The 19,878-nt window shown below is 39.5% G+C and overlaps 1 protein-coding gene and 1 long non-coding RNA gene across 3 annotated transcripts in view; both read left to right on the top strand.

Moving 5' to 3' along the window:
• LOC138327301 (uncharacterized) overlaps positions 1 to 13,503 on the top strand; it is a 44,446-nt gene extending 30,943 nt beyond the window's left edge. For both annotated transcript variants that reach the window (XM_069273280.1, XM_069273279.1), the window contains exon 11: positions 9,222 to 13,503. In XM_069273280.1, coding sequence (XP_069129381.1) covers positions 9,222 to 9,283 — 62 coding nt within the window. In that variant the 3' untranslated portion in view covers positions 9,284 to 13,503. The remainder of the gene's footprint in view (positions 1 to 9,221) is intronic.
• A 1,117-nt stretch (positions 13,504 to 14,620) lies between these two features.
• On the top strand, positions 14,621 to 18,601 carry LOC138327300 (uncharacterized). Its single transcript, XR_011209027.1, has 3 exons — positions 14,621 to 14,870; positions 16,682 to 16,774; positions 18,511 to 18,601. It is a non-coding gene; the product is annotated as an uncharacterized lncRNA (long non-coding RNA).
• Positions 18,602 to 19,878: the final 1,277 nt, after the last annotated feature.

The following is a 19,878-nucleotide window of genomic DNA, read 5'->3' as shown; positions in this document are numbered from 1 at the left end:
CTTGTAAATTAGCAAGGGCCTCCAAACTTAAGTGTATATCCTAATTCCAGTAAAATTTTCACAGTTGAGACTGATAGCTTTTTATGAGCCGCCCAAATGCGTACTCTTTTTGAATCATCAATGTCAACCTGGGATGAACTGTCATCTGAGTCTACTTCACTCATTATGGAGTTATTGGTTTAATTTTTAGAGAATCTAACCCAAAAAATTTTTACGCTACAGCTAGCACGCCATTATGAATAAACGCCTTATCGCCACGCCTCGCTGCTATAGAGTGATCCTGTTGTCTAAAATGGACCCTGAGTCCTGAACTCCATTTACTACAACAGGATTTGATTGGTCAGTGTAGTGAATGACCACAACATTGATAGGCTCTTTACCACTGTCACTCAAGTGCCATACCCCCCCTCCATCACCTGGGGGCAGGGGTGTCAATGTGGTAATAACCATCACCTCTAAGTGCAAAGGCACCTGATACAATCTCCCTTCCCCGGCATCCCCTAGGGAGCCAGGGGATAGAAGGTGGGTGGTACATTCACTACACTGATAGCTTATGTTACAAAATATACTTGGCTCCCATCCCCTATCTTAATAACATATTAAAAACATTAATACTTCCGAAAGGAAGGGCAACAGTTCCAATATACAAGAAGACACAACATGAATATACCACAGTCTCCCAAAACACGCACCTCGCACAACATACACGCAACACACCGCATACATGGGAGGCCGTCCTTACATGACCATGGCTGTTAATAGGACGTTAATTAATCAAACAAACAAACAAGTGTTCATTTCATATGAGATTTTATAAAACGAGTCTTGCAAGTTTTTAGGTCACCTGAGACGAAGTCACTCTGAGACGAAGTCTCAAGTGACCTATTCTAATCGCCTTTTGTCTGTCGTCGTGCGTCGTCCGTCATCCGTCGTATGTCCGTAAACAATTTACATTTTCGACTTCTTCTCCAGGGAAAACACATTTATGAGCATTTTTGCTCAATTTTCATAGGAAATGAGTCAAACTTGTTTAGAATTATTAGCCTGAGATGACATTTTAATATTATATATATATTGGTCCTGGTCAACCCCCTCGGGGCAGGGGGCGGGGCCAAAAGGGGCAAATAGGCTAAAACTTTAAAAATCTTTTTCTTAAATACTGGAAATGGTAGAATCAAATACTCATCATAGATGGACAGGTCTTACATGTAAGGTGTTTTATATAAATTGTGAATTATATGACCCTTGGGTTTCATGTTTCCCCCTGGGGAGGGGGTCAAGTTTACTATAGTTTATATAGGGAAAACACATTTATGAGCATTTTTTGCTCAATTTTCATAGGAAATGAGTCAAACTTGTTTAGAATTATTAGCCTGAGATAACATTTTAATATCATATCTATATTTGTCCTGGTCAACCCCCTCGGGGCAGAGGGGCGGGGCCAAAAGGGGCAAATAGGCTAAAACTTTAAAAATCTTCTTCTTAAATACTGGAAATGGTAGAATCAAATACTCATCATAGATAGACAGGTCTTAAGGTGTTTTATGAACATTGTGAATTATATGACCCTTGGGTCTCAGGTTTCCCCCTGGGGAAGGGGTCAAGTTTACTTTAGTTTATATTGGAAATACACATTTATGAACATTATTTGCCTAGTTTTCATAGGAAATTAGTCAAACTGGGTTAGAATAATTAATCTGAAATAGCATTTTAACATCATATCCATATTGGCCATGGCCGACCACCAGGGGCCAGAGCCGAAAGGGGTCAAAATGGTAATTTCAGAAATCTTCATTTTGAATTCACAGATTTGATGGAACCAGATACTCTTGATAGATAGAAAGGTCCTAAGGCCTTTTACAAAAATTTGTGAAATTCATGGCCCTGGGATCTCAGATTTTCCCCTGGGGAGGGCGTCAAATTTACTATAGTTTATATAGGAAAAACACATTTAGGAACATTATTTGCTTAGTTTTCATAGGAAATTAGTCAATCTGGGTTAGAATTATTAGCCTGAGATAGCATTTTAACATCATATCCATATTGGTCCTGGCAGACCCCCAGGGGCCAGAGGGGTGGGGCCAAAAGGTGTCAAAATGGATAACATTTCAAAAATCTTTCTTCTGAATCCACAGATTTGATGGAACCAAATAATCTTCATAGATTAAAAATTCTAATTTATAAAATCACTGACTGACTTCAAGGGCCTGATGGGCAAATATATAGTGTTTATATGCATGTCTTTGTTTCATTCTGTATCTGAACTCAGGTGACCGCTAAGGCCCATGGGCCTCTTGTTATATTTGCTTGCCTTGGCGAGCCAAAAAACCAAATTTGGTATATTGCTTTGTTAGCTCACCTGGCCCGAAATTTGGCCACAAACATCCTTGGGGGAAGGGGAACAGAACTTGTATAAATTTTGGCTCTGACCCCCCCCGGGGACAGTAGGGGCGGGGCCCAATAGGGGAAATAGAGGTAAATCCTATAAAACGCTACTTGTCCTAGAGTTCTGCATGGATTGTAACCAAATTTGGCCACAAACATCCTTGGGGGAAGGGGAACAGAACTTGTATAAATTTTGGCTCTGACCCTTGGGGCAGGAGGGGCAGGGCCCAATAGGGGAAATAGAGGTAAATCCTATAAATCGCCTCTTGTCCTAGAGTTCTGCATGGATTGTAACCAAATTTGGCCAGAAATATCCTTGGGGGAAGGGGAACAGAACTTGTATAAATTTTGGCTCTGACCCCCCCGGGGGCAGGAGGGGCTGGGCCCAATAGGGAAATAAGAGGTAAATATTCAAATTCCTTCAGAAAAGAAACAATGAACCTGTATTCAGAACATGACTTGACATTACAAACCAGGTGAGCGATACAGGCCCTCTGGGCCTCTTGTATCATTTAGATCTTAGATGGGTTTGATACTGGTCAAAATCCGTCAATATTTGCAAGAGTTACGGGACTTGATAACTTTACCTAATTATTAACAATATTTTCAACTGTAAAACTATTTTTTGTGATGCTGTCCAGGCGACACATCCAATTCCGTGAAATTCTTGTTATCACATAACTGCTAAAACTTACATGACAAAGAATTTCATGCCAAATGTATTCCAACAAGAGGCCCAGAGGGCCTGTATCGCTCACCTGGTTTGTAATGCCTAGTAAGGTTCATTGTTTCTTTTCTGAAGGAATTTGAATATTTACCTCTAATTCCCCTATTGGGCCCCACTCTTTCTGCTCAAGGGGGTCAGAGCCAAAAATTTATAGGATTTACCTAAATTTCCCCTATTGGGCCCCGCCCCTCCTGTCCCCGGGGGGTCAGAGCCAAAATTTATACAAGTTCTATTCCCCTTCCCCCAAGGATATTTCTGGCCAAATTTGGTTACAATCTATGCAGAACTCTAGGACAAGTAGTGATTTATAGGATTTACCTCTATTTCCCCTATTGGGCCCCGCCCCTACTGTCCCCGGGGGGTCAGAGCCAAAATTTATACAAGTTCTGTTCCCCTTCCCCCAAGGATGTTTCTGGCCAAATTTGGTTACAATCCATGCAGAACTCTAGGACAAGTAGCGATTTATAGGATTTACCTCCATTTCCCCTATTGGGCCCGCCCCTCCTGCCCCCAGGGGTCAGAGCCAAAATTTATACAAGTTCTATTCCCCTTCCCCAAAGGATGTTTCTGGCCAAATTTGGTTACAATCCATGCAGAACTCTAGGACAAGTAGCGATTTATAGGATTTACCTAAATTTCCCCTATTGGGCCCTGCCCCTCCTGTCCTCGGGGGGTCAGAGCCAAAATTTATACAAGTTCTGTTCCCCTTCCCCCTAGGATGTTTCTGGCCAAATTTGGTTACAATCCATGCAGAACTCTAGAACAAGTAGCGATTGATAGGATTTACCTCAATTTCCCCTATTGGGCCCCGCCCCTCCTGTCCCCGGGGGGTCAGAGCCAAAATTTATACAAGTTCTATTCCCCTTCCCCAAGGATATTTCTGGCAAAATTTGGTTACAATCTATGCAGAACTCTAGGATAAGTAGCGATTTATAGGATTTACCTAAATTTCCCCTATTGGGCCCCGCCCCTCCTGTCCCCGGGGGGTCAGAGCCAAAATTTATACAAGTTCTGTTCCCCTTCCCCCAAGGATGTTTCTGGCCAAATTTGGTTACAATCCATGCAGAACTCTAGAACAAGTAGCGATTTATAGGATTTACCTAAATTTCCCCTATTGGGCCCCGCTCCTCCTGTCCCCGGGGGGTCAGAGCCAAAATTTATACAAGTTCTATTCCCCTTCCCCCAAGGATATTTCTGGCCAAATTTGGTTACAATCTATGCAGAACTCTAGGACAAGTAGTGATTTATAGGATTTACCTCTATTTCCCCTATTGGGCTCCGCCCCTACTGTCCCCGGGGGGTCAGAGCCAAAATTAATACAAGTTCTGTTCCCCTTCCCCCAAGGATGTTTCTGGCCAAATTTGGTTATAATCCATGCAGAACTCTAGGACAAGTAGCGATTTATAGGATTTACCTCCATTTCCCCTATTGGGCCCGCCCCTCCTGCCCCCAGGGGTCAGAGCCAAAATTTATACAAGTTCTATTCCCCTTCCCACAAGGATGTTTCTGGCCAAATTTGGTTGCAATCCATGCAGAACTCTAGGACAAGTAGCGATTTATAGGATTTACCTAAATTTCCCCTATTGGGCCCCGCCCCTCCTGTCCTCGGGGGGTCAGAGCCAAAATTTATACAAGTTCTGTTCCCCTTCCCCCTAGGATGTTTCTGGCCAAATTTGGTTACAATCCATGCAGAACTCTAGGACAAGTAGTGATTTATAGGATTTACCTCTATTTCCCCTATTGGGCTCCGCCCCTACTGTCCCCGGGGGGGTCAGAGCCAAAATTAATACAAGTTCTGTTCCCCTTCCCCCAAGGATATTTCTTGCCAAATTTGGTTATAATCCATGCAGAACTCTAGGACAAGTAACGATTTATAGGATTTACCTCCATTTCCCCTATTGGGCCCGCCCCTCCTGCCCCCAGGGGTCAGAGCCAAAATTTATACAAGTTCTGTTCCCCTTTCCCCAAGGATGTTTCTGGCCAAATTTGGTTACAATCTATGCAGAACTCTAGGACAAGTAGTGATTTATAGGATTTACCTCTATTTCCCCTATTGGGCCCCGCCCCTCCTGTCCTCGGGGGGTCAGAGCCAAAATTTATACAAGTTCTATTCCCCTTCCCCCAAGGATATTTCTGGCCAAATTTGGTTACAATCTATGCAGAACTCTAGGACAATTAGTGATTTATAGGATTTACCTCTATTTCCCCTATTGGGCCCCGCCCCTACTGTCCCCGGGGGGTCAGAGCCAAAATTTATACAAGTTCTGTTCCCCTTTCCCCAAGGATGTTTCTGGCCAAATTTGGTTACAATCCATGCAGAACTCTAGGACAAGTAGTGATTTATAGGATTTACCTCAATTTCCCCTATTGGGCCCCGCCCCTCCTGTCCCCGGGGGGTCAGAGCCAAAATTTATACAAGTTCTATTCCCCTTCCCCCAAGGATATTTCTGGCCAAATTTGGTTACAATCTATGCAGAACTCTAGGACAAGTAGTGATTTATAGGATTTACCTCTATTTCCCCTATTGGGCCCCGCCCCTACTGTCCCCGGGGGGTCAGAGCCAAAATTTATACAAGTTCTGTTCCCCTTTCCCCAAGGATGTTTGTGGCAAATTTGGTTACAATCCATGCAGAACTCTAGGACAAGTAGCGATTTATAGGATTTACCTCAATTTCCCCTATTGGGCCCCGCCCCTCCTGTCCCCGGGGGGTCAGAGCCAAAATTTATACAAGTTCTATTCCCCTTCCCCCAAGGATGTTTCTGGCCAAATTTGGTTACAATTTATGCAGAACTCTAGGACAAGTAGTGATTTATAGGATTTACCTCAATTTCCCCTATTGGGCCCCGCCCCTCCTGTCCCCGGTGGGTCAGAGCCAAATTTTATACAAGTTCTGTTCCCCTTCCCCCAAGGATGTTTCTGGCCAAATTTTGTTACAATCCATGCAGAACTCTAGAAGAAGTAGCGATTTATAGGATTTACCTAAATTTCCCCTATTGGGCCCCGCCCCTCCTGTCCCCGGGGGGTCAGAGCCAAAATTTATACAAGTTCTGTTCCCCTTCCCCCAAGGATATTTCTGGCCAAATTTGGTTACAATCTATGCAGAATTCTAGGACAAGTAGTGATTTATAGGATTTACCTCTATTTCCCCTATTGGGCCCCGCCCCTACTGTCCCCGGGGGGTCAGAGCCAAAATTTATACAAGTTCTGTTCCCCTTCCCCCAAGGATGTTTCTGGCCAAATTTGGTTACAATCCATGCAGAACTCTAGGACAAGTAGCGATTTATAGGATTTACCTCAATTTCCCCTATTGGGCCCGCCCCTCTTGCCCCCAGGGGTCAGAGCCAAAATTTATACAAGTTCTGTTCCCCTTCCCCCAAGGATATTTCTGGCCAAATTTGGTTACAATCTATGCAGAACTCTAAGACAAGTAGTGATTTATAGGATTTAACTCTATTTCCCCTATTGGGCCCCGCCCCTACTGTCCGCGGGGGGTCAGAGCCAAAATTTATACAAGTTCTGTTCCCCTTTCCCCAAGGATGTTTCGGCCAAATTTGGTTATAATCCATGCAGAACTCTAGGACAAGTAGCGATTTATAGGATTTTCCTCAATTTCCCCTATTGGGCCCCGCCCCTCCTGTCCCCGGGGGGGTCAGAGCCAAAATTTATACAAGTTCTGTTCCCCTTTCCCCAAGGATGTTTCTGGCCAAATTTGGTTACAATCCATGAAGAACTCTAGGACAAGTAGCGATTTATAGGATTTACCTCTATTTCCCCTATTGGGCCCCGCCCCTCCTGTCCTCGGGGGGTCAGAGCAAAAATTTAAACAAGTTCTGATCCCCTTCCCCCAAGGATGTTTCTGGCCAAATTTGGTTACAATCCATGCAGAACTCTAGGACAAGTAGCGATTTATAGGATTTACCTCAAATTCCCCTATTGGGCCCCGCCCCTCCTGTCCCCGGGGGGTCAGAGCCAAAATTTATACAAGTTCTATTCCCCTTCCCCCAAGGATGTTTCTGGCCAAATTTGGTTACAATCCATGCAGAACTCTATGACTAGTAGCGATTTAAAGGAAATGTTGACGGACAGATGGACGACGGACGGACGGACGGACGACGGATGACGGACGCCGCGCCATGACATAAGCTCACCGGCCCTTCGGGCCAGGTGAGCTAAAAATCAAGTGGAGGCCTCCACTTTGTCCCGCCGTCCTTGTAATCCTGATGTCATATAGTTTTTCTTGACGTCATTTTTAGCCCACCATCATCAGATGGTGGGCTATTCAAATCGCCTTTTGTCCGTGGTCCGTGGTCCGTGGTCTGTCCGTCCTTCCGTCCGTCCGTTAACAATTCTTGTTACCGCTATTTCTCAGAAAGTACTGAAGGGATCTTTCTCAAATTTGATATGTAGGTTCCCCTAGGACCCTATTTGTTCATATTTCATTTTGGGACCGATCGGTCAACAAGATGGCCGACAGGCGACCATCTTGGATTTTGATAGTTAAAGTTTGTTACCGCTATTACTCAAAAAGTACTGAAGGTATCGTTCACAAATTTCATATAAAGGTTCCCCAAGGACCCTAGTTGTGCATATTATTATTTGGGACCGATCAGTAAACAAGATGGCGGACCGACGGCCATATTGGATTTTGATTGTTACAGTTTGTTACTGCTATTTCTCAGAAAGTACTGAAGGGATCTTTCTCAAATTTTATATGTAGGTTCCCCTTGTACCCTATTTGTGCATAGTACCTTTTAGGACTGATGCATAATGCCTTTCGGGACTGATCGGTAAACAAGATGGCCAACCGGCCGCCATCTTAGATTTCATTGTTGAAGTTTGTTACCACTATTTCTTAGAAAGTACTATAGCGATCAGTCTCAAATTTTATATGTCGTGTGTTTGAAAAAGTTTGAAAAGCAGGGAAAAGATCCCTCTTTCCATTGTAAGACATAGATCATTCTTTGGTGGGCGCCAAGATCCCTCTGGGATCTCTTGTATTGTGTCTGTCTGATGTCACAATGGATTTCCAGCCAATCAAAATATATAGTTCTACATCATATTACTCTAGTAACGTATGCAAATATATTACAAGGGCGAAATCACTGGATGTCAGGCAGATTATGTGATAAAAGTTTGTATTCAAATGGTCGAGGCAAGGTCATATTGAGGATAAAGGCCAATTGTCAAACATGAGATTTTGTACAGACTATACCCTTGGTATATATAAATATATGGAGGTATGTCTGTTTCATTGCTACATTTTTGAGATGTTTTCCACTTATGTTCACAATGCATTTCACTAATACTTATATAACTGGTAAAACTCTTAACTTGATGATAAAAAATCTACTGTAAATCAACTTATGTTTGCCTGAGATTTATTTCCGCTTATTAAACTATTCCATTGGCAAATAGAATTCACAAAAATAAATCGCAGCAAAAAAAAATCACTACAAAAAAATTTCACCTTCACCATTAGAACAGAGCGAGAGTAGTATGCTGCCAGCCAGACTCAAACCCGCGACCCACTCTATCGACTTTGCTAAAGAGAAATTCTCCCTAGCATGAAGCTAAAAGGCAACTGTATCACCATCTACAATTAAAACCTGCTACTCATTAGAACTGCTAGAATATTTATGGAATAGTCTTCCTGAAAATGTTATATCAGCTAAAAATACATACACTTTTTAAGAAAAAATTAGATGAAATATGGAAAAAACAAGACATTGTATACAATTACAGGCAACCATTACTGGAAATTAACTTTAAATACAATATAGATTACTAATACTAGTACAGTGTAGAGGAACTTGTCTGTTCCTGAAATGGAAAACAACTATAACTATTACAAGTACAAAAGAGCATTTACTTGAAAATTACATAACTAAATTGCAGTGATAATGGCGTTGGGCTGATGAAAACACAAAAATTAAGTCACTTAGGGTCACTAAGGAAATATGTTGGTTTACAGTAACCAAAAGTTTGTTTCTGTGTTGTATGACATAATTATGTCTTTATCATAATTAATGGTAAGCTGTCGATATCTACTTTCATCTCTAAAATGAATATTTTAGTTTGTTTTGATATTTTCTCTTCATTTCTTTACAGACGAGATTCTGGATAGCGAGTTGTTAAACTCTAGTGGGTTACACAGCCTGGAAAATATATAGGGGAATGATTGGTCGTATTGTGCATGACTGTAACAGGAGAAAATGTAGTGGCCAGACAGGGATTTGAGCCCGCGACCCTCAGAACACTAGCTGAGTGCTCTACTGACTGAGCTACCTGGTCACCGATGATCGACCCAGTCTATTCTCTTACCCTAGACAGGGATATCCTCACTTTTACTGGTGTGAGATTTTTCTATCTCACCCTAAGGTAAAGACAAGCTACACAAGATCTTTGCACATGCTCAACAATGGTATGACGTCACGACAACAGTATCATGATGTCGCAGTTATAGTGTTATAACGTCAGGACAGTAATGAAATGACGCCGAAAAGACGGCAAAGACGGCGATACATTGAGGTCACGTCATCCTCGCTTGCATAAGTGACACGTTTTCTAGAGACACAAAGTGGTGCACAGGATAAGAGAAAAAGAATCATTCACCCTCTATGGGGTTAAACAGGAGATCTCAACCCTCGGGATAAGATTCTTAAGCCGCAAACACTCGGCAAAGCCTCGTGTTTGACAACTTAAGAATCTTACCTCTCGGGTTGAGATTATTCTGTCTCACCCCAAAAGGGGTGAAAAATTCTGTTATTCCAACTACATAATAATGGAAGCTTTATTTAATGAATTTGTGAGAGATGATTTATACTTCAGAAATTTAGTTTGTGATGGACTGTCAATGGTTAGTAGTGTCTAATAATTAAATAAGCTGACGAGCAGTTCTCTTGACCTCTCAGAGGTTTAATGGCTTATATGACAACAAATGGTACTAAGTGTGCTCATTCTCCATAAAGACTGTGTCGGTCCATAACTAGTTATTGTAGCTGTGCAGATTAGTGTCGGTACTGTGTATCGTAGCTAAGTAACGGTGAGAGCTCAGCTGACTCTTGAATATGTGAACACTCCATTGGTTTGGACTGTGGCTTCCGCACAGTGCACAAGCAAAAGTGAACATCTAACAGTTGATAATGAATTATTGATAGATGTGCGCTCCATGGAATTTGCCTCTGTCCAGTTTGCATTCATATTGGCTATGAATGCCAACTGAAAGACATTCAATGATTAAGAAGCATTTTAGCTTGAAATGTTTGATGCGCCTTTTAACTTATGTATCATAATATGTATTTATTTTATTTATGCTATTTTAATTGTTATAAGAACACTTTGCGAGGTTGCACAGGTTTTACTCTTGTTGAACTTTTAATGTATTCTTTATATGTCATGGTTTAGCTTTGTTTTTGTGCAATTCTTTTTAACATCCAGGATCGTACAATGATAAGAATAACATAATCGTTTATTGAAAGACTATGATTTCTTCGGCCTCTGATCCTTAGTAAAGAAACTACACAATGGTGTATACTATAATACCCTGACACTTTTTAACATTGAGATGAGCTGGGGGACTAAACTACACACTGGTGTATACTGTAATACCCTGACACTTTTTAACATTGAGATGAGCTGGGGGACTAAACTACACACTGGTGTATACTGTAATACCCTGACACTTTTTAACATTGAGATGAGCTGGGGGACTAAACTACACACTGGTGTATACTATAATACCCTGACACTGTTTAACATTGAGATGAGCTGGGGGACTAAACTACACACTGGTGTATACTGTAATACCCTGGCACTTTTTAACATTGAGATGAGCTGGGGGACTAAACTACACACTGGTGTATACTGTAATACCCTGGCACTTTTTAACATTGAGATGAGCTGGGGGACTAAACTACACACTGGTGTATACTATAATACCCTGACACTGTTTAACATTGAGATGAGCTGGGGGACTAGTTTACCCATTGTCAGTATATGTGACTGTGTGGGGTGTGCTGTTTGGTATCCTTGACTCATGCCACATCACATGCAAGGAAGGTCATCCTTAATTGTTCAAGAGCCATTAAATATAATTAACCAACCAAAATGCAACAAGATAACTGGGACCATCAAAGCCAAATCGTATAGGTTTCCAGTGGAGGTTAGGATTCCTCTAACATTGTCACCCCAGTCAGTAAAGGTTCTGTAGTCTTACAAAGATTCTGTGAAATGGTTATCTCAACAGAAGTGTAAGAGATTGCCGGCTGTGTCAGAAATCATATTAGAAGTACAATGTATGTTAGTTTAGAACCAACCTATTTTCGCATGTAATTATACTTTACATATATTGCAGATGGTGAAAATTTTATTTCCCCGCATAAATCATGAAATTAAATCGCCGTAAAAAACTTAACGTACTGGACATGAAAATGTGATAAAATCGCCACGAAAATAAAGGGGTTGTAAATGAATTCATCAAGCTTCATTTTACACTAACTTACATATCACACTTGTTTTGTGTGTTAGTTAATTACTCTTTATAACTGCATTTCTTTTTTGTTCAGTTTGTAGTTTGTAAATAAGAAACACATGTGCTTGACCTACATAATGTAACATACTTGAAAGCCGCACATGTAAATGTAGATAATTATATCTTAGTCCAAATTTCCAACTCTAAAATTCTTATCATTATTATATTATTCTTATTTACAATAGCATAACATGTACGTACATGTAAAGTCTATTGGAAAGCAACTTCTGCCAGGGTCATTGTATAACTACTAATTACATAGCCGGGTTGTCCTAATGATGAATCATGTGTCCCTATGTTATACAGCAGCTACCTTGGTATCAACTGTTTCAGGTATTGGGTATCAAACCCAAATATTGACATTTGTTTTCCCGGTGCACTGCTATATAACTCGCCAGTAACCTTTGTATATTTTCGACTCCTAAGACTCCAATCAACGTATCGTACCATCCACTCAATCTGCATTGGAGTTCTACATTTCCACAACATACACAACCACAAGATTTTCAACATTACACATTTTTAGGTTATTTGACCTGAAGGATCAGGATGACCTATAGTCATTATGCTTCGTCTGTCGTCATGTGCCATGCACCGTCTGTAAACTTTTCATTAGCCCACCATCTGATGATGGTGGGCTATTCAAATCGCCTTTTGTCCGTGGTCCGTCCGTCCGTCCTTTCTTCCGTTAACAATTCTTTATTACCTGCAAATTTCACATGCAGGTTCCACTAGGGCCCTTTTTGTGCATATTATATTTTAGGACTGATCGGTGAACAAGATGGCCGGACATGTCGCCATTTTGGATTTTGATAATTGAAGTTTGTTACTGCTACATGTATATATCTCAGAAAGTACTGAAAAGATCTTTCTAAAATTTCATATGTAGTATAAAGTAAAAGTTTCATGTCGCTTTCCATTGTCAGATCTAGATTATTCTTAATGGTGGGCACAAAATTGTTCAAACAACATCTCAATAACTGTAAGGCCCAGGGTACTGATATTGGACCTGTTGCATGCTGGGATGACGGATTACCATGTTTGTTCAAACGAATTACCTTGGCCTTCATTCAAGGTCACAGGGGTCAAAAAGACTAAAATCTTTAAAGAGCTTCTTCTACTAAGTTTGTTCAAACATCAATGACCTTGATCTTCATTCAAGTTCACAGCTGTCAAATATAGCAGAAAACTAAGACTACTGGGGAATTTCTTGTATACAATACTTTAAATAATTGTTAGTTGAAAAGAAAGGTGAACATTTTCAGTCTATCTGATTCCTTTTGTATTGATGTTTCACCATACTGTATACTCTGACTGTGCTGTTTTATCAGATGATCGTTTAGGCCCATGGGCCTCTTGTTCTTTGTATATTTGTTTGTTTTTATTAGGGTACATATCAGAATACATGTATACTGAAACATGATGTATCAAGGCAACTAAGTTATTGATATTATGATATAAATACTCATAGAATCTCATTATAATTTATCCTTTTTTATTCTAAAATTTCATAACTGCACTTTTATGTACATGTAATACATTTGTATTTACTAATATTTTGATATTTGAAAATTTACTCGTTTTTATAAACATACATTTATAGACAAAATCTGTGTGCCATAAACATTTTTATTTTAGCTGTGATCGTTGAGTTTAGTTTTTATAAGAAGTCTTGTGTGAGTCTGTTTCACAGGGATATCTCAACAGGAGGACAGTGATCTTCATTATATTTTTAAAAGCTATCGAAGCAGATCGTATCAGTGTACAGTGGAATCAACTTAATGTCACATTCCATTTGTCAAACAAAAATGTGATATAAAGATAACCAATTGGTAATTTTGAAATAAAAGAAAAAATACATGACAGTTTTCTTTGTTTTAATTGTATGAAAGATCTGGTATAAATTGTGACCACAGTCAGTTCAGTATATCCAGTATTGAAAATGTGGACAGAATTTTCTTTAAAATTGTCATTTATTCTTTATTCCTACTTCCAAAATAGTCGAAAATAATCATATATATGGATGGCCCAAGATAAGGGTACAAGACCCTTACAGGGACAAATGCGCTCAAACCTTTGAGTCTGTCCGTTATATTGGAAGAAGAAGAAGACCCAACATATGCAAAATTTACTGTGTAATATATGACAACAGTGAAGAGTCGTTTCGCTGTTTTGTCGTCCAGCACAGTGATAGTCAATTACCTTGTGATATTTAGGACGACGGCAGGAAACAAAAGACGACCCGCGTTATGAAAACTAACAATTGATTTTATTCAAATTGATCAGAAGGTGATGGTATGTGTAGTATCAATGGTAATTTAATAACTTTTGCAACTCATTAAAATTACTGATCTCGTTTAACATTCCCATTTTCAAGATAACAAGTCGATTCGGAAAGGTAGTGGCCCTTTCAGAATGGTTGTTATGTTTGTTTTGGACAAAAATAATATTTGAATGCATGTATATATGCTTAAAATAATCGGAAACCTACAGAATATCATAGGAAATTGTGTCCGAGTGATTTTCTGAGGCAGTGCTCCACTATGACACAAAGGCACCTGATGATTTCGTACCCGGCTGAAAGGTACATGTTAGGTCGGGTACATATTCGTTCTACCTGTACAGTACTCAAACAATGTTAGAGGTATAGCACGACGAGACACTTTTGGAACAGTCAGCAAAATAACGTCCGATAAAAAACGGCTGACCAGTCGACTCTCATATGTTATATACTCCCAGTACAGTAACGTTAGATCCGATATTACAAAAACTCTCAGCTTTTGAGTTAAATATACCTACATCGTATCAGATACATATTTCTTCACTTGAGCTGTGAATTAACTGTAAAATATGTCCAAGACCCACTAAATCCAGTTAGCTTGATGTTGTACTAGTAAGTGATTTGGTGATGTACCAACCGAAACCGAAAGTAGACTCGAGCTCATGATCAAGATCTCTTAGAAGCTTGCATCGATCACATGTTCCAAGTTCGAGGGAAATTCCCTACCTGTGGGTTTTAACCCGGTCTGTGAACAAACGAATGGAATCTATACACTAACTGCCATCATTTGGGCGACGATTACATAGATCACTATTCAAATGCCGTACCTCGCAAATCTTAAAGGCCTATTATATGGTGTAGGCCTATACGAATAACCAATTGATCATCATGGCATCACCAGAAATTGCTGGTTGACGTTGGCATATTACGATAACAGTATTACGCAGTAAGTTATATTTATAGTTATATATTATATTGTTCACAATTGTTAAGTGTATTGCATGCATGGATATTTGATGTTTAAGATGTAATCAATTAAAAAATAAAAATAAAAAACCATATAAATATGTAGTAGTCTATATAGGTCCTATACTGATAATAAAATATTGCACTTCAGCATTCTAAAAGAAGAAAAAAATGAATATTACTATAAGAATTTCATAGGACATTTACATTGCAAGTTCAATTAGGATTATTTTATAGGACGTACAGTAAGATTTGCAAGTTTCACATACATATTTTAATGCCCCACCCTGCAGGTAGGGCGTTAGAATTGTACCTGCTGCCCCTATTGCATGATCGTAAAAGGCGACTAAATTTAGGATCTTATCTTTTCTCTTCTTCCTAACCGACTTTACCTTTCCTAATGCCTCCCTTGGCACCACCTCACTTTTGGCCATGAGTTGAGCGTTCGCCCCTGTGAGGAAGGCTCTGGGTTCTGTCCCCTGGCCGAGACACACCAAAGTCTATAAAAGTGGTAGTTTCTGCACCTGCTTAGCGCTCAGCATACAGGGAGTGGGACGACTGGTTCGCCCGTTGTCAGTATAATGTGACCGGTTGGGGTGTGTTGCTTGGTGTCTTCGGCGGCATGCTTCAGTGATATAGCACTATAAAAAGGGCAAAAGTTCCACTTTACAAGAAGACACTACATGAATATACTGCAGTCTCCCAAAACACGCGCCACGCACAACATACACACAACACACCGCATACATGGGAGGCCGTCCTTACATGACCCTGGCTGTTAATAGGACGTTAATTAATCAAACAAACAAAGTATTAATGCCCCTTTCAAAAAGTTTCTTTTTTACTTACCATGTACAATCATAAAGTAACAGTCATGTAAAGAAATGTCTTTTTGAAATGTTTTCAAATATAGGCCTAATACACATGTAGTATAATTACATAATGCATTATATACACCAATAAGCTTTTTAAGGGCATCTACCTATACCAAATTTTAATACCTAAATAATATTGAGAGATCAATCTTCCACTTTACTTTACAAGTTACGATCAGTATTGTTTTACACACAATTTGGTCTTAGAGAATAAAGATTCCATACCTGCTAGAAACTCTGAATTTTATTAATACTTAACTTAAATGTATTATAAGTTTACAAAACTATGTACTGATATATAGAGAATACATGGTTAGTATCTTACAATACAAGGTTTATTTTGATGCAAGACTTTAAGGATGACAATGATTTGCAGTCATCTCGGTTTCCCATGTCAAACACTAAAATAAACCTTATTATGTAAGAATAGTAACCATGTATTCTGTTTATCCTGCAACCATTTCCTTAGAGATGCCATTCAAAATGAAAGCAAATTGCCAGTGATTTTCTTGGTTTCACTTGGAGCTAAAAGTTATCTTTAATGCGCAGGAAAAGGTTAATTCACTAAACTAAATATGATTTTACTCCTTTTTACTGATGTGGGAATTATAAACGCATCTTTGCTCAGTTTGAGTAATGCTGTTCAATGTGTAATATCATTGACAATAGATATAATTAATTTGCTGAAAGAAAGGGTGGGGGATATATATATAAGACACTTAAAAGTGTGGAAACATATATATGCCTATGTAAGTAAGTTTACTTTAGTACATCAGAGATTTAAACTTAAGTTTCAATTAATTGTGTAGACTTCGGGGCTAAAATCAGTTTAGGATTGAGTATATAAGCTTTAAAATAGCTGTTATGTATTTTTGAATAGTCTACTTATGTCTGATGAAGATTTGTTACATTTCAGGTTCATGTGATTGTATGTGTGAAGAGATACAGTAACAGAGGGATGTCAGGGAGATTCCTCCCTCTACTTTATACACTTCTGCTATCTTCATTGGTAAATATCACCTACCATATTCGACCTACTAAGCACACAGGGCACCTTAATAGAATGAACTTTTGACTGGCCTTATATATAAATTTGAAAAAGAAATCAAATAATGAAACGTATTCATAATTTTCATGTTTTCATGCAGTTTGTATCAAATTTGAGATAAGTGAAATTGAGGTCTCCAAAATAAGAGGGTAACTTATAGTGATGAGGTTGCTCATTGGGTCAAATACAGTCATTTTTTTATTAAAAGTTTAGTATTTATATGTAGATGAACAAAGAATACATGATGTTCATACAAATAATTGGAGTTAAATGTTCTATCAATTAAGTTCTAACAGATGAGGTCATTACATAATACAGAATTGATTATTTAGTCAGTTCAATTACTTGATAATAAACAGTTTAGATTCTAACAAGTTTAATGATAAATATAAAAAATTATGAGGGTTTCGAGATCCTAAATCTACAATGTAGTACATATTGGTCAAGTATTATTTATCCTTGGTTAGGCCAACATTACAGTGATTATGATGTCACAAAATTCACATCCAAAGATGACGTCACTTTCACCGTAAGGTGGGACTAATTAACAGTAAATCATACTTAACCCACAATGTTTTGGGATGTCGAAACCCCAATGTTGTGGGGACAATCTATGGAATTTATGCAAATTACCTAATTGTAGCTATTGAATTGATTACTTATTACTAGTATACATTTTTATTTTTTTAATGAGATTTGAGGTTAAATCTTTGTGGTCATTTTCAAATAAGGCATAAGAAAATTTTCCCTGGGTGTCGAGGTATTCATGGGTAATAAATCCAATCATAACCTAAATCATATTTATAAGTGTTATACTATATCATATGATGTCTACGCTATGTTAAGGTAGAATAGGACAGTTTCATATGATTGTACTTCGATATAAAATGAGACAAGATTACAAATGTTAATATGTAAAGTCACACCTGTCTATAAGGACCACCCAAGGGACAGAGGAAACTATGGTCTTTATAGCCAGGTGGCTTTTATACACAGGTTGAGTTGTATTTAAAGGGATAATTCAGTCTAAGAGTACATTTAAATTTTCATATATATCGGACAGAAACCAGTTCTAATGGAAATTAGATCAGTTGGTTTTACTGTGATATGCCAGAAAAGCCCACTGTAGTGAAACATATGTGAAATGTTCAAACTCGTTTGTTGTCCGCGATTACACATTGTGGCTGGATGTCTTTTATGCTGAATCCTGGCCCTTGTCAGTGTAGTAAAGATTTTTTTGTCGAGAACTACTCAAATAGCTCTTACAGTAGTGTGTTTACGTTATAGATGCATATTCTTGTCTAAATATAATTTCGACTCCTCAGTGGTTTTGTATTGCAATTGATTAACGTCCGTGACTTTGAATTTGTCAATATTTCTTGTTATATATTTCATAAGGAATATAGAACAATATATGTCATATGTCATACTTTTCTTTGTTAATTGTCCACTTAAATATGTCTTTTATGATCAATAGCACAGTGGTATAGTAAAACAGGTGGTCTTTATACAGAGGTGGTCCCTAAGACAGGTTTTACTATATGTAGTAATGTGGGCATCTCAAACTTTTAAGTAAGTAGTTAACACAAGTTTATTAATAAAATAATTTACTATACCAGTACATCTATATATAATAAAATGGTTTGGCGTCAGACATGAGTATACATGGAGTAAAACTAAACCATATGATTTTTCAGGTGACAAAGATAAGTGGTAGCTCTAAGAAATATTCGGACTATCAATTACCAGGAGAAACTGGGAAATAGTAAGTAAAAGTTTGGTGTTACTGACCATGACAGTTCATTGGATATATAATTTCCGTATTTACACGTTACAAAGTTACTGCCCATGTGGGAAGGTATCAATTGTAATGCTATTATCTGGGTTTTTTTGAGCTTAAGTATCACCTAGAGAAGGGAGGTAAGAAACAACTTAGAGGATGGGAAGGGAGGTCAAGTACAACTAAAGGAGGGAGAGGGAGGTCAATACAACTAACAGGAGGGAGAGGGAGGTCAATACAACTTAGAGGAGGGAAGGGGAGGTCAAGTACAACTAAAGGAGGGAGAGGGAGGTCAATACAACTTAGAGGAGGGAGGGAGGTCAATACAACTTAGAGGAGGGAAGGGGAGGTCAATACAACTAAAGGAGGGAAGGGGAGGTCAAGTACAACTTAGAGGAGGGAGAGGGAGGTCAAGTGCAACTTAGAGGTGAGAGAGGGAGGTCAATTCAACTAAGAGGAGGGAGAGAGAGGTCAAGTACAACTTAGAGGAGGGAGAGGGAGGTCAAGTACAACTTAGAGGAGGGAGAGGGAGGTCAAGTGCAACTTAGAGGAGGGAGAGAGAGGTCAATACAACTTAGAGGAGGGGAGAAGGGGAGGTCAAGTACAACTTAGAGGAGGGAGAGGGAGGTCAAGTACAACTTAGAGGAGGGAGAGGGAGGTCAAGTACAACTTAGAGGAGGGAGAGGGAGGTCAATACAACTTAGAGGAGGGAGAGGGAGGTCAATACAACTTAGAGGAGGGAGAGGGAGGTCAAGTACAACTTAGAGGAGGGAGAGGGAGGTCAATACAACTTACAGGAGGGAGAGGGAGGTCAACTTAGAGGAGGGAGAGGGAGGTCAAGTACAACTTAGAGGAGGGAGAGGGAGGTCAAGTACAACTTAGAGGAGGGAGAGGGAGGTCAATACAACTTAGAGGAGGGAGAGGGAGGTCAAGTACAACTTAGAGGAGGGAGAGGGAGGTCAAGTACAACTTAGAGGAGGGAGAGGGAGGTCAAGTACAACTTAGAGGAGGGAGAGGGAGGTCAAGTACAACTTAGAGGAGGGAGAGGGAGGTCAAGTACAACTTAGAGGAGGGAGAGGGAGGTCAAGTACAACTTAGAGGAGGGAGAGGGAGGTCAAGTACAACTTAGAGGAGGGAGAGGGAGGTCAAGTACAACTTAGAGGAGGGTGAGGGAGGTCAATACAACTTAGAGGAGGGAGAGGGAGGTCAAGTACAACTTAGAGGAGGGAGAGGGAGGTCAAGTACAACTTAGAGGAGGGAGAGGGAGGTCAAGTACAACTTAGAG

This window comes from Argopecten irradians, chromosome 7 (assembly GCF_041381155.1).
Source record: "Argopecten irradians isolate NY chromosome 7, Ai_NY, whole genome shotgun sequence".
In the NCBI taxonomy this organism is placed as follows: domain Eukaryota; kingdom Metazoa; phylum Mollusca; class Bivalvia; order Pectinida; family Pectinidae; genus Argopecten; species Argopecten irradians.
Note: the sequence above shows the minus strand (reverse complement) of the source record. Positions and strands in the feature narration are given on the sequence as shown.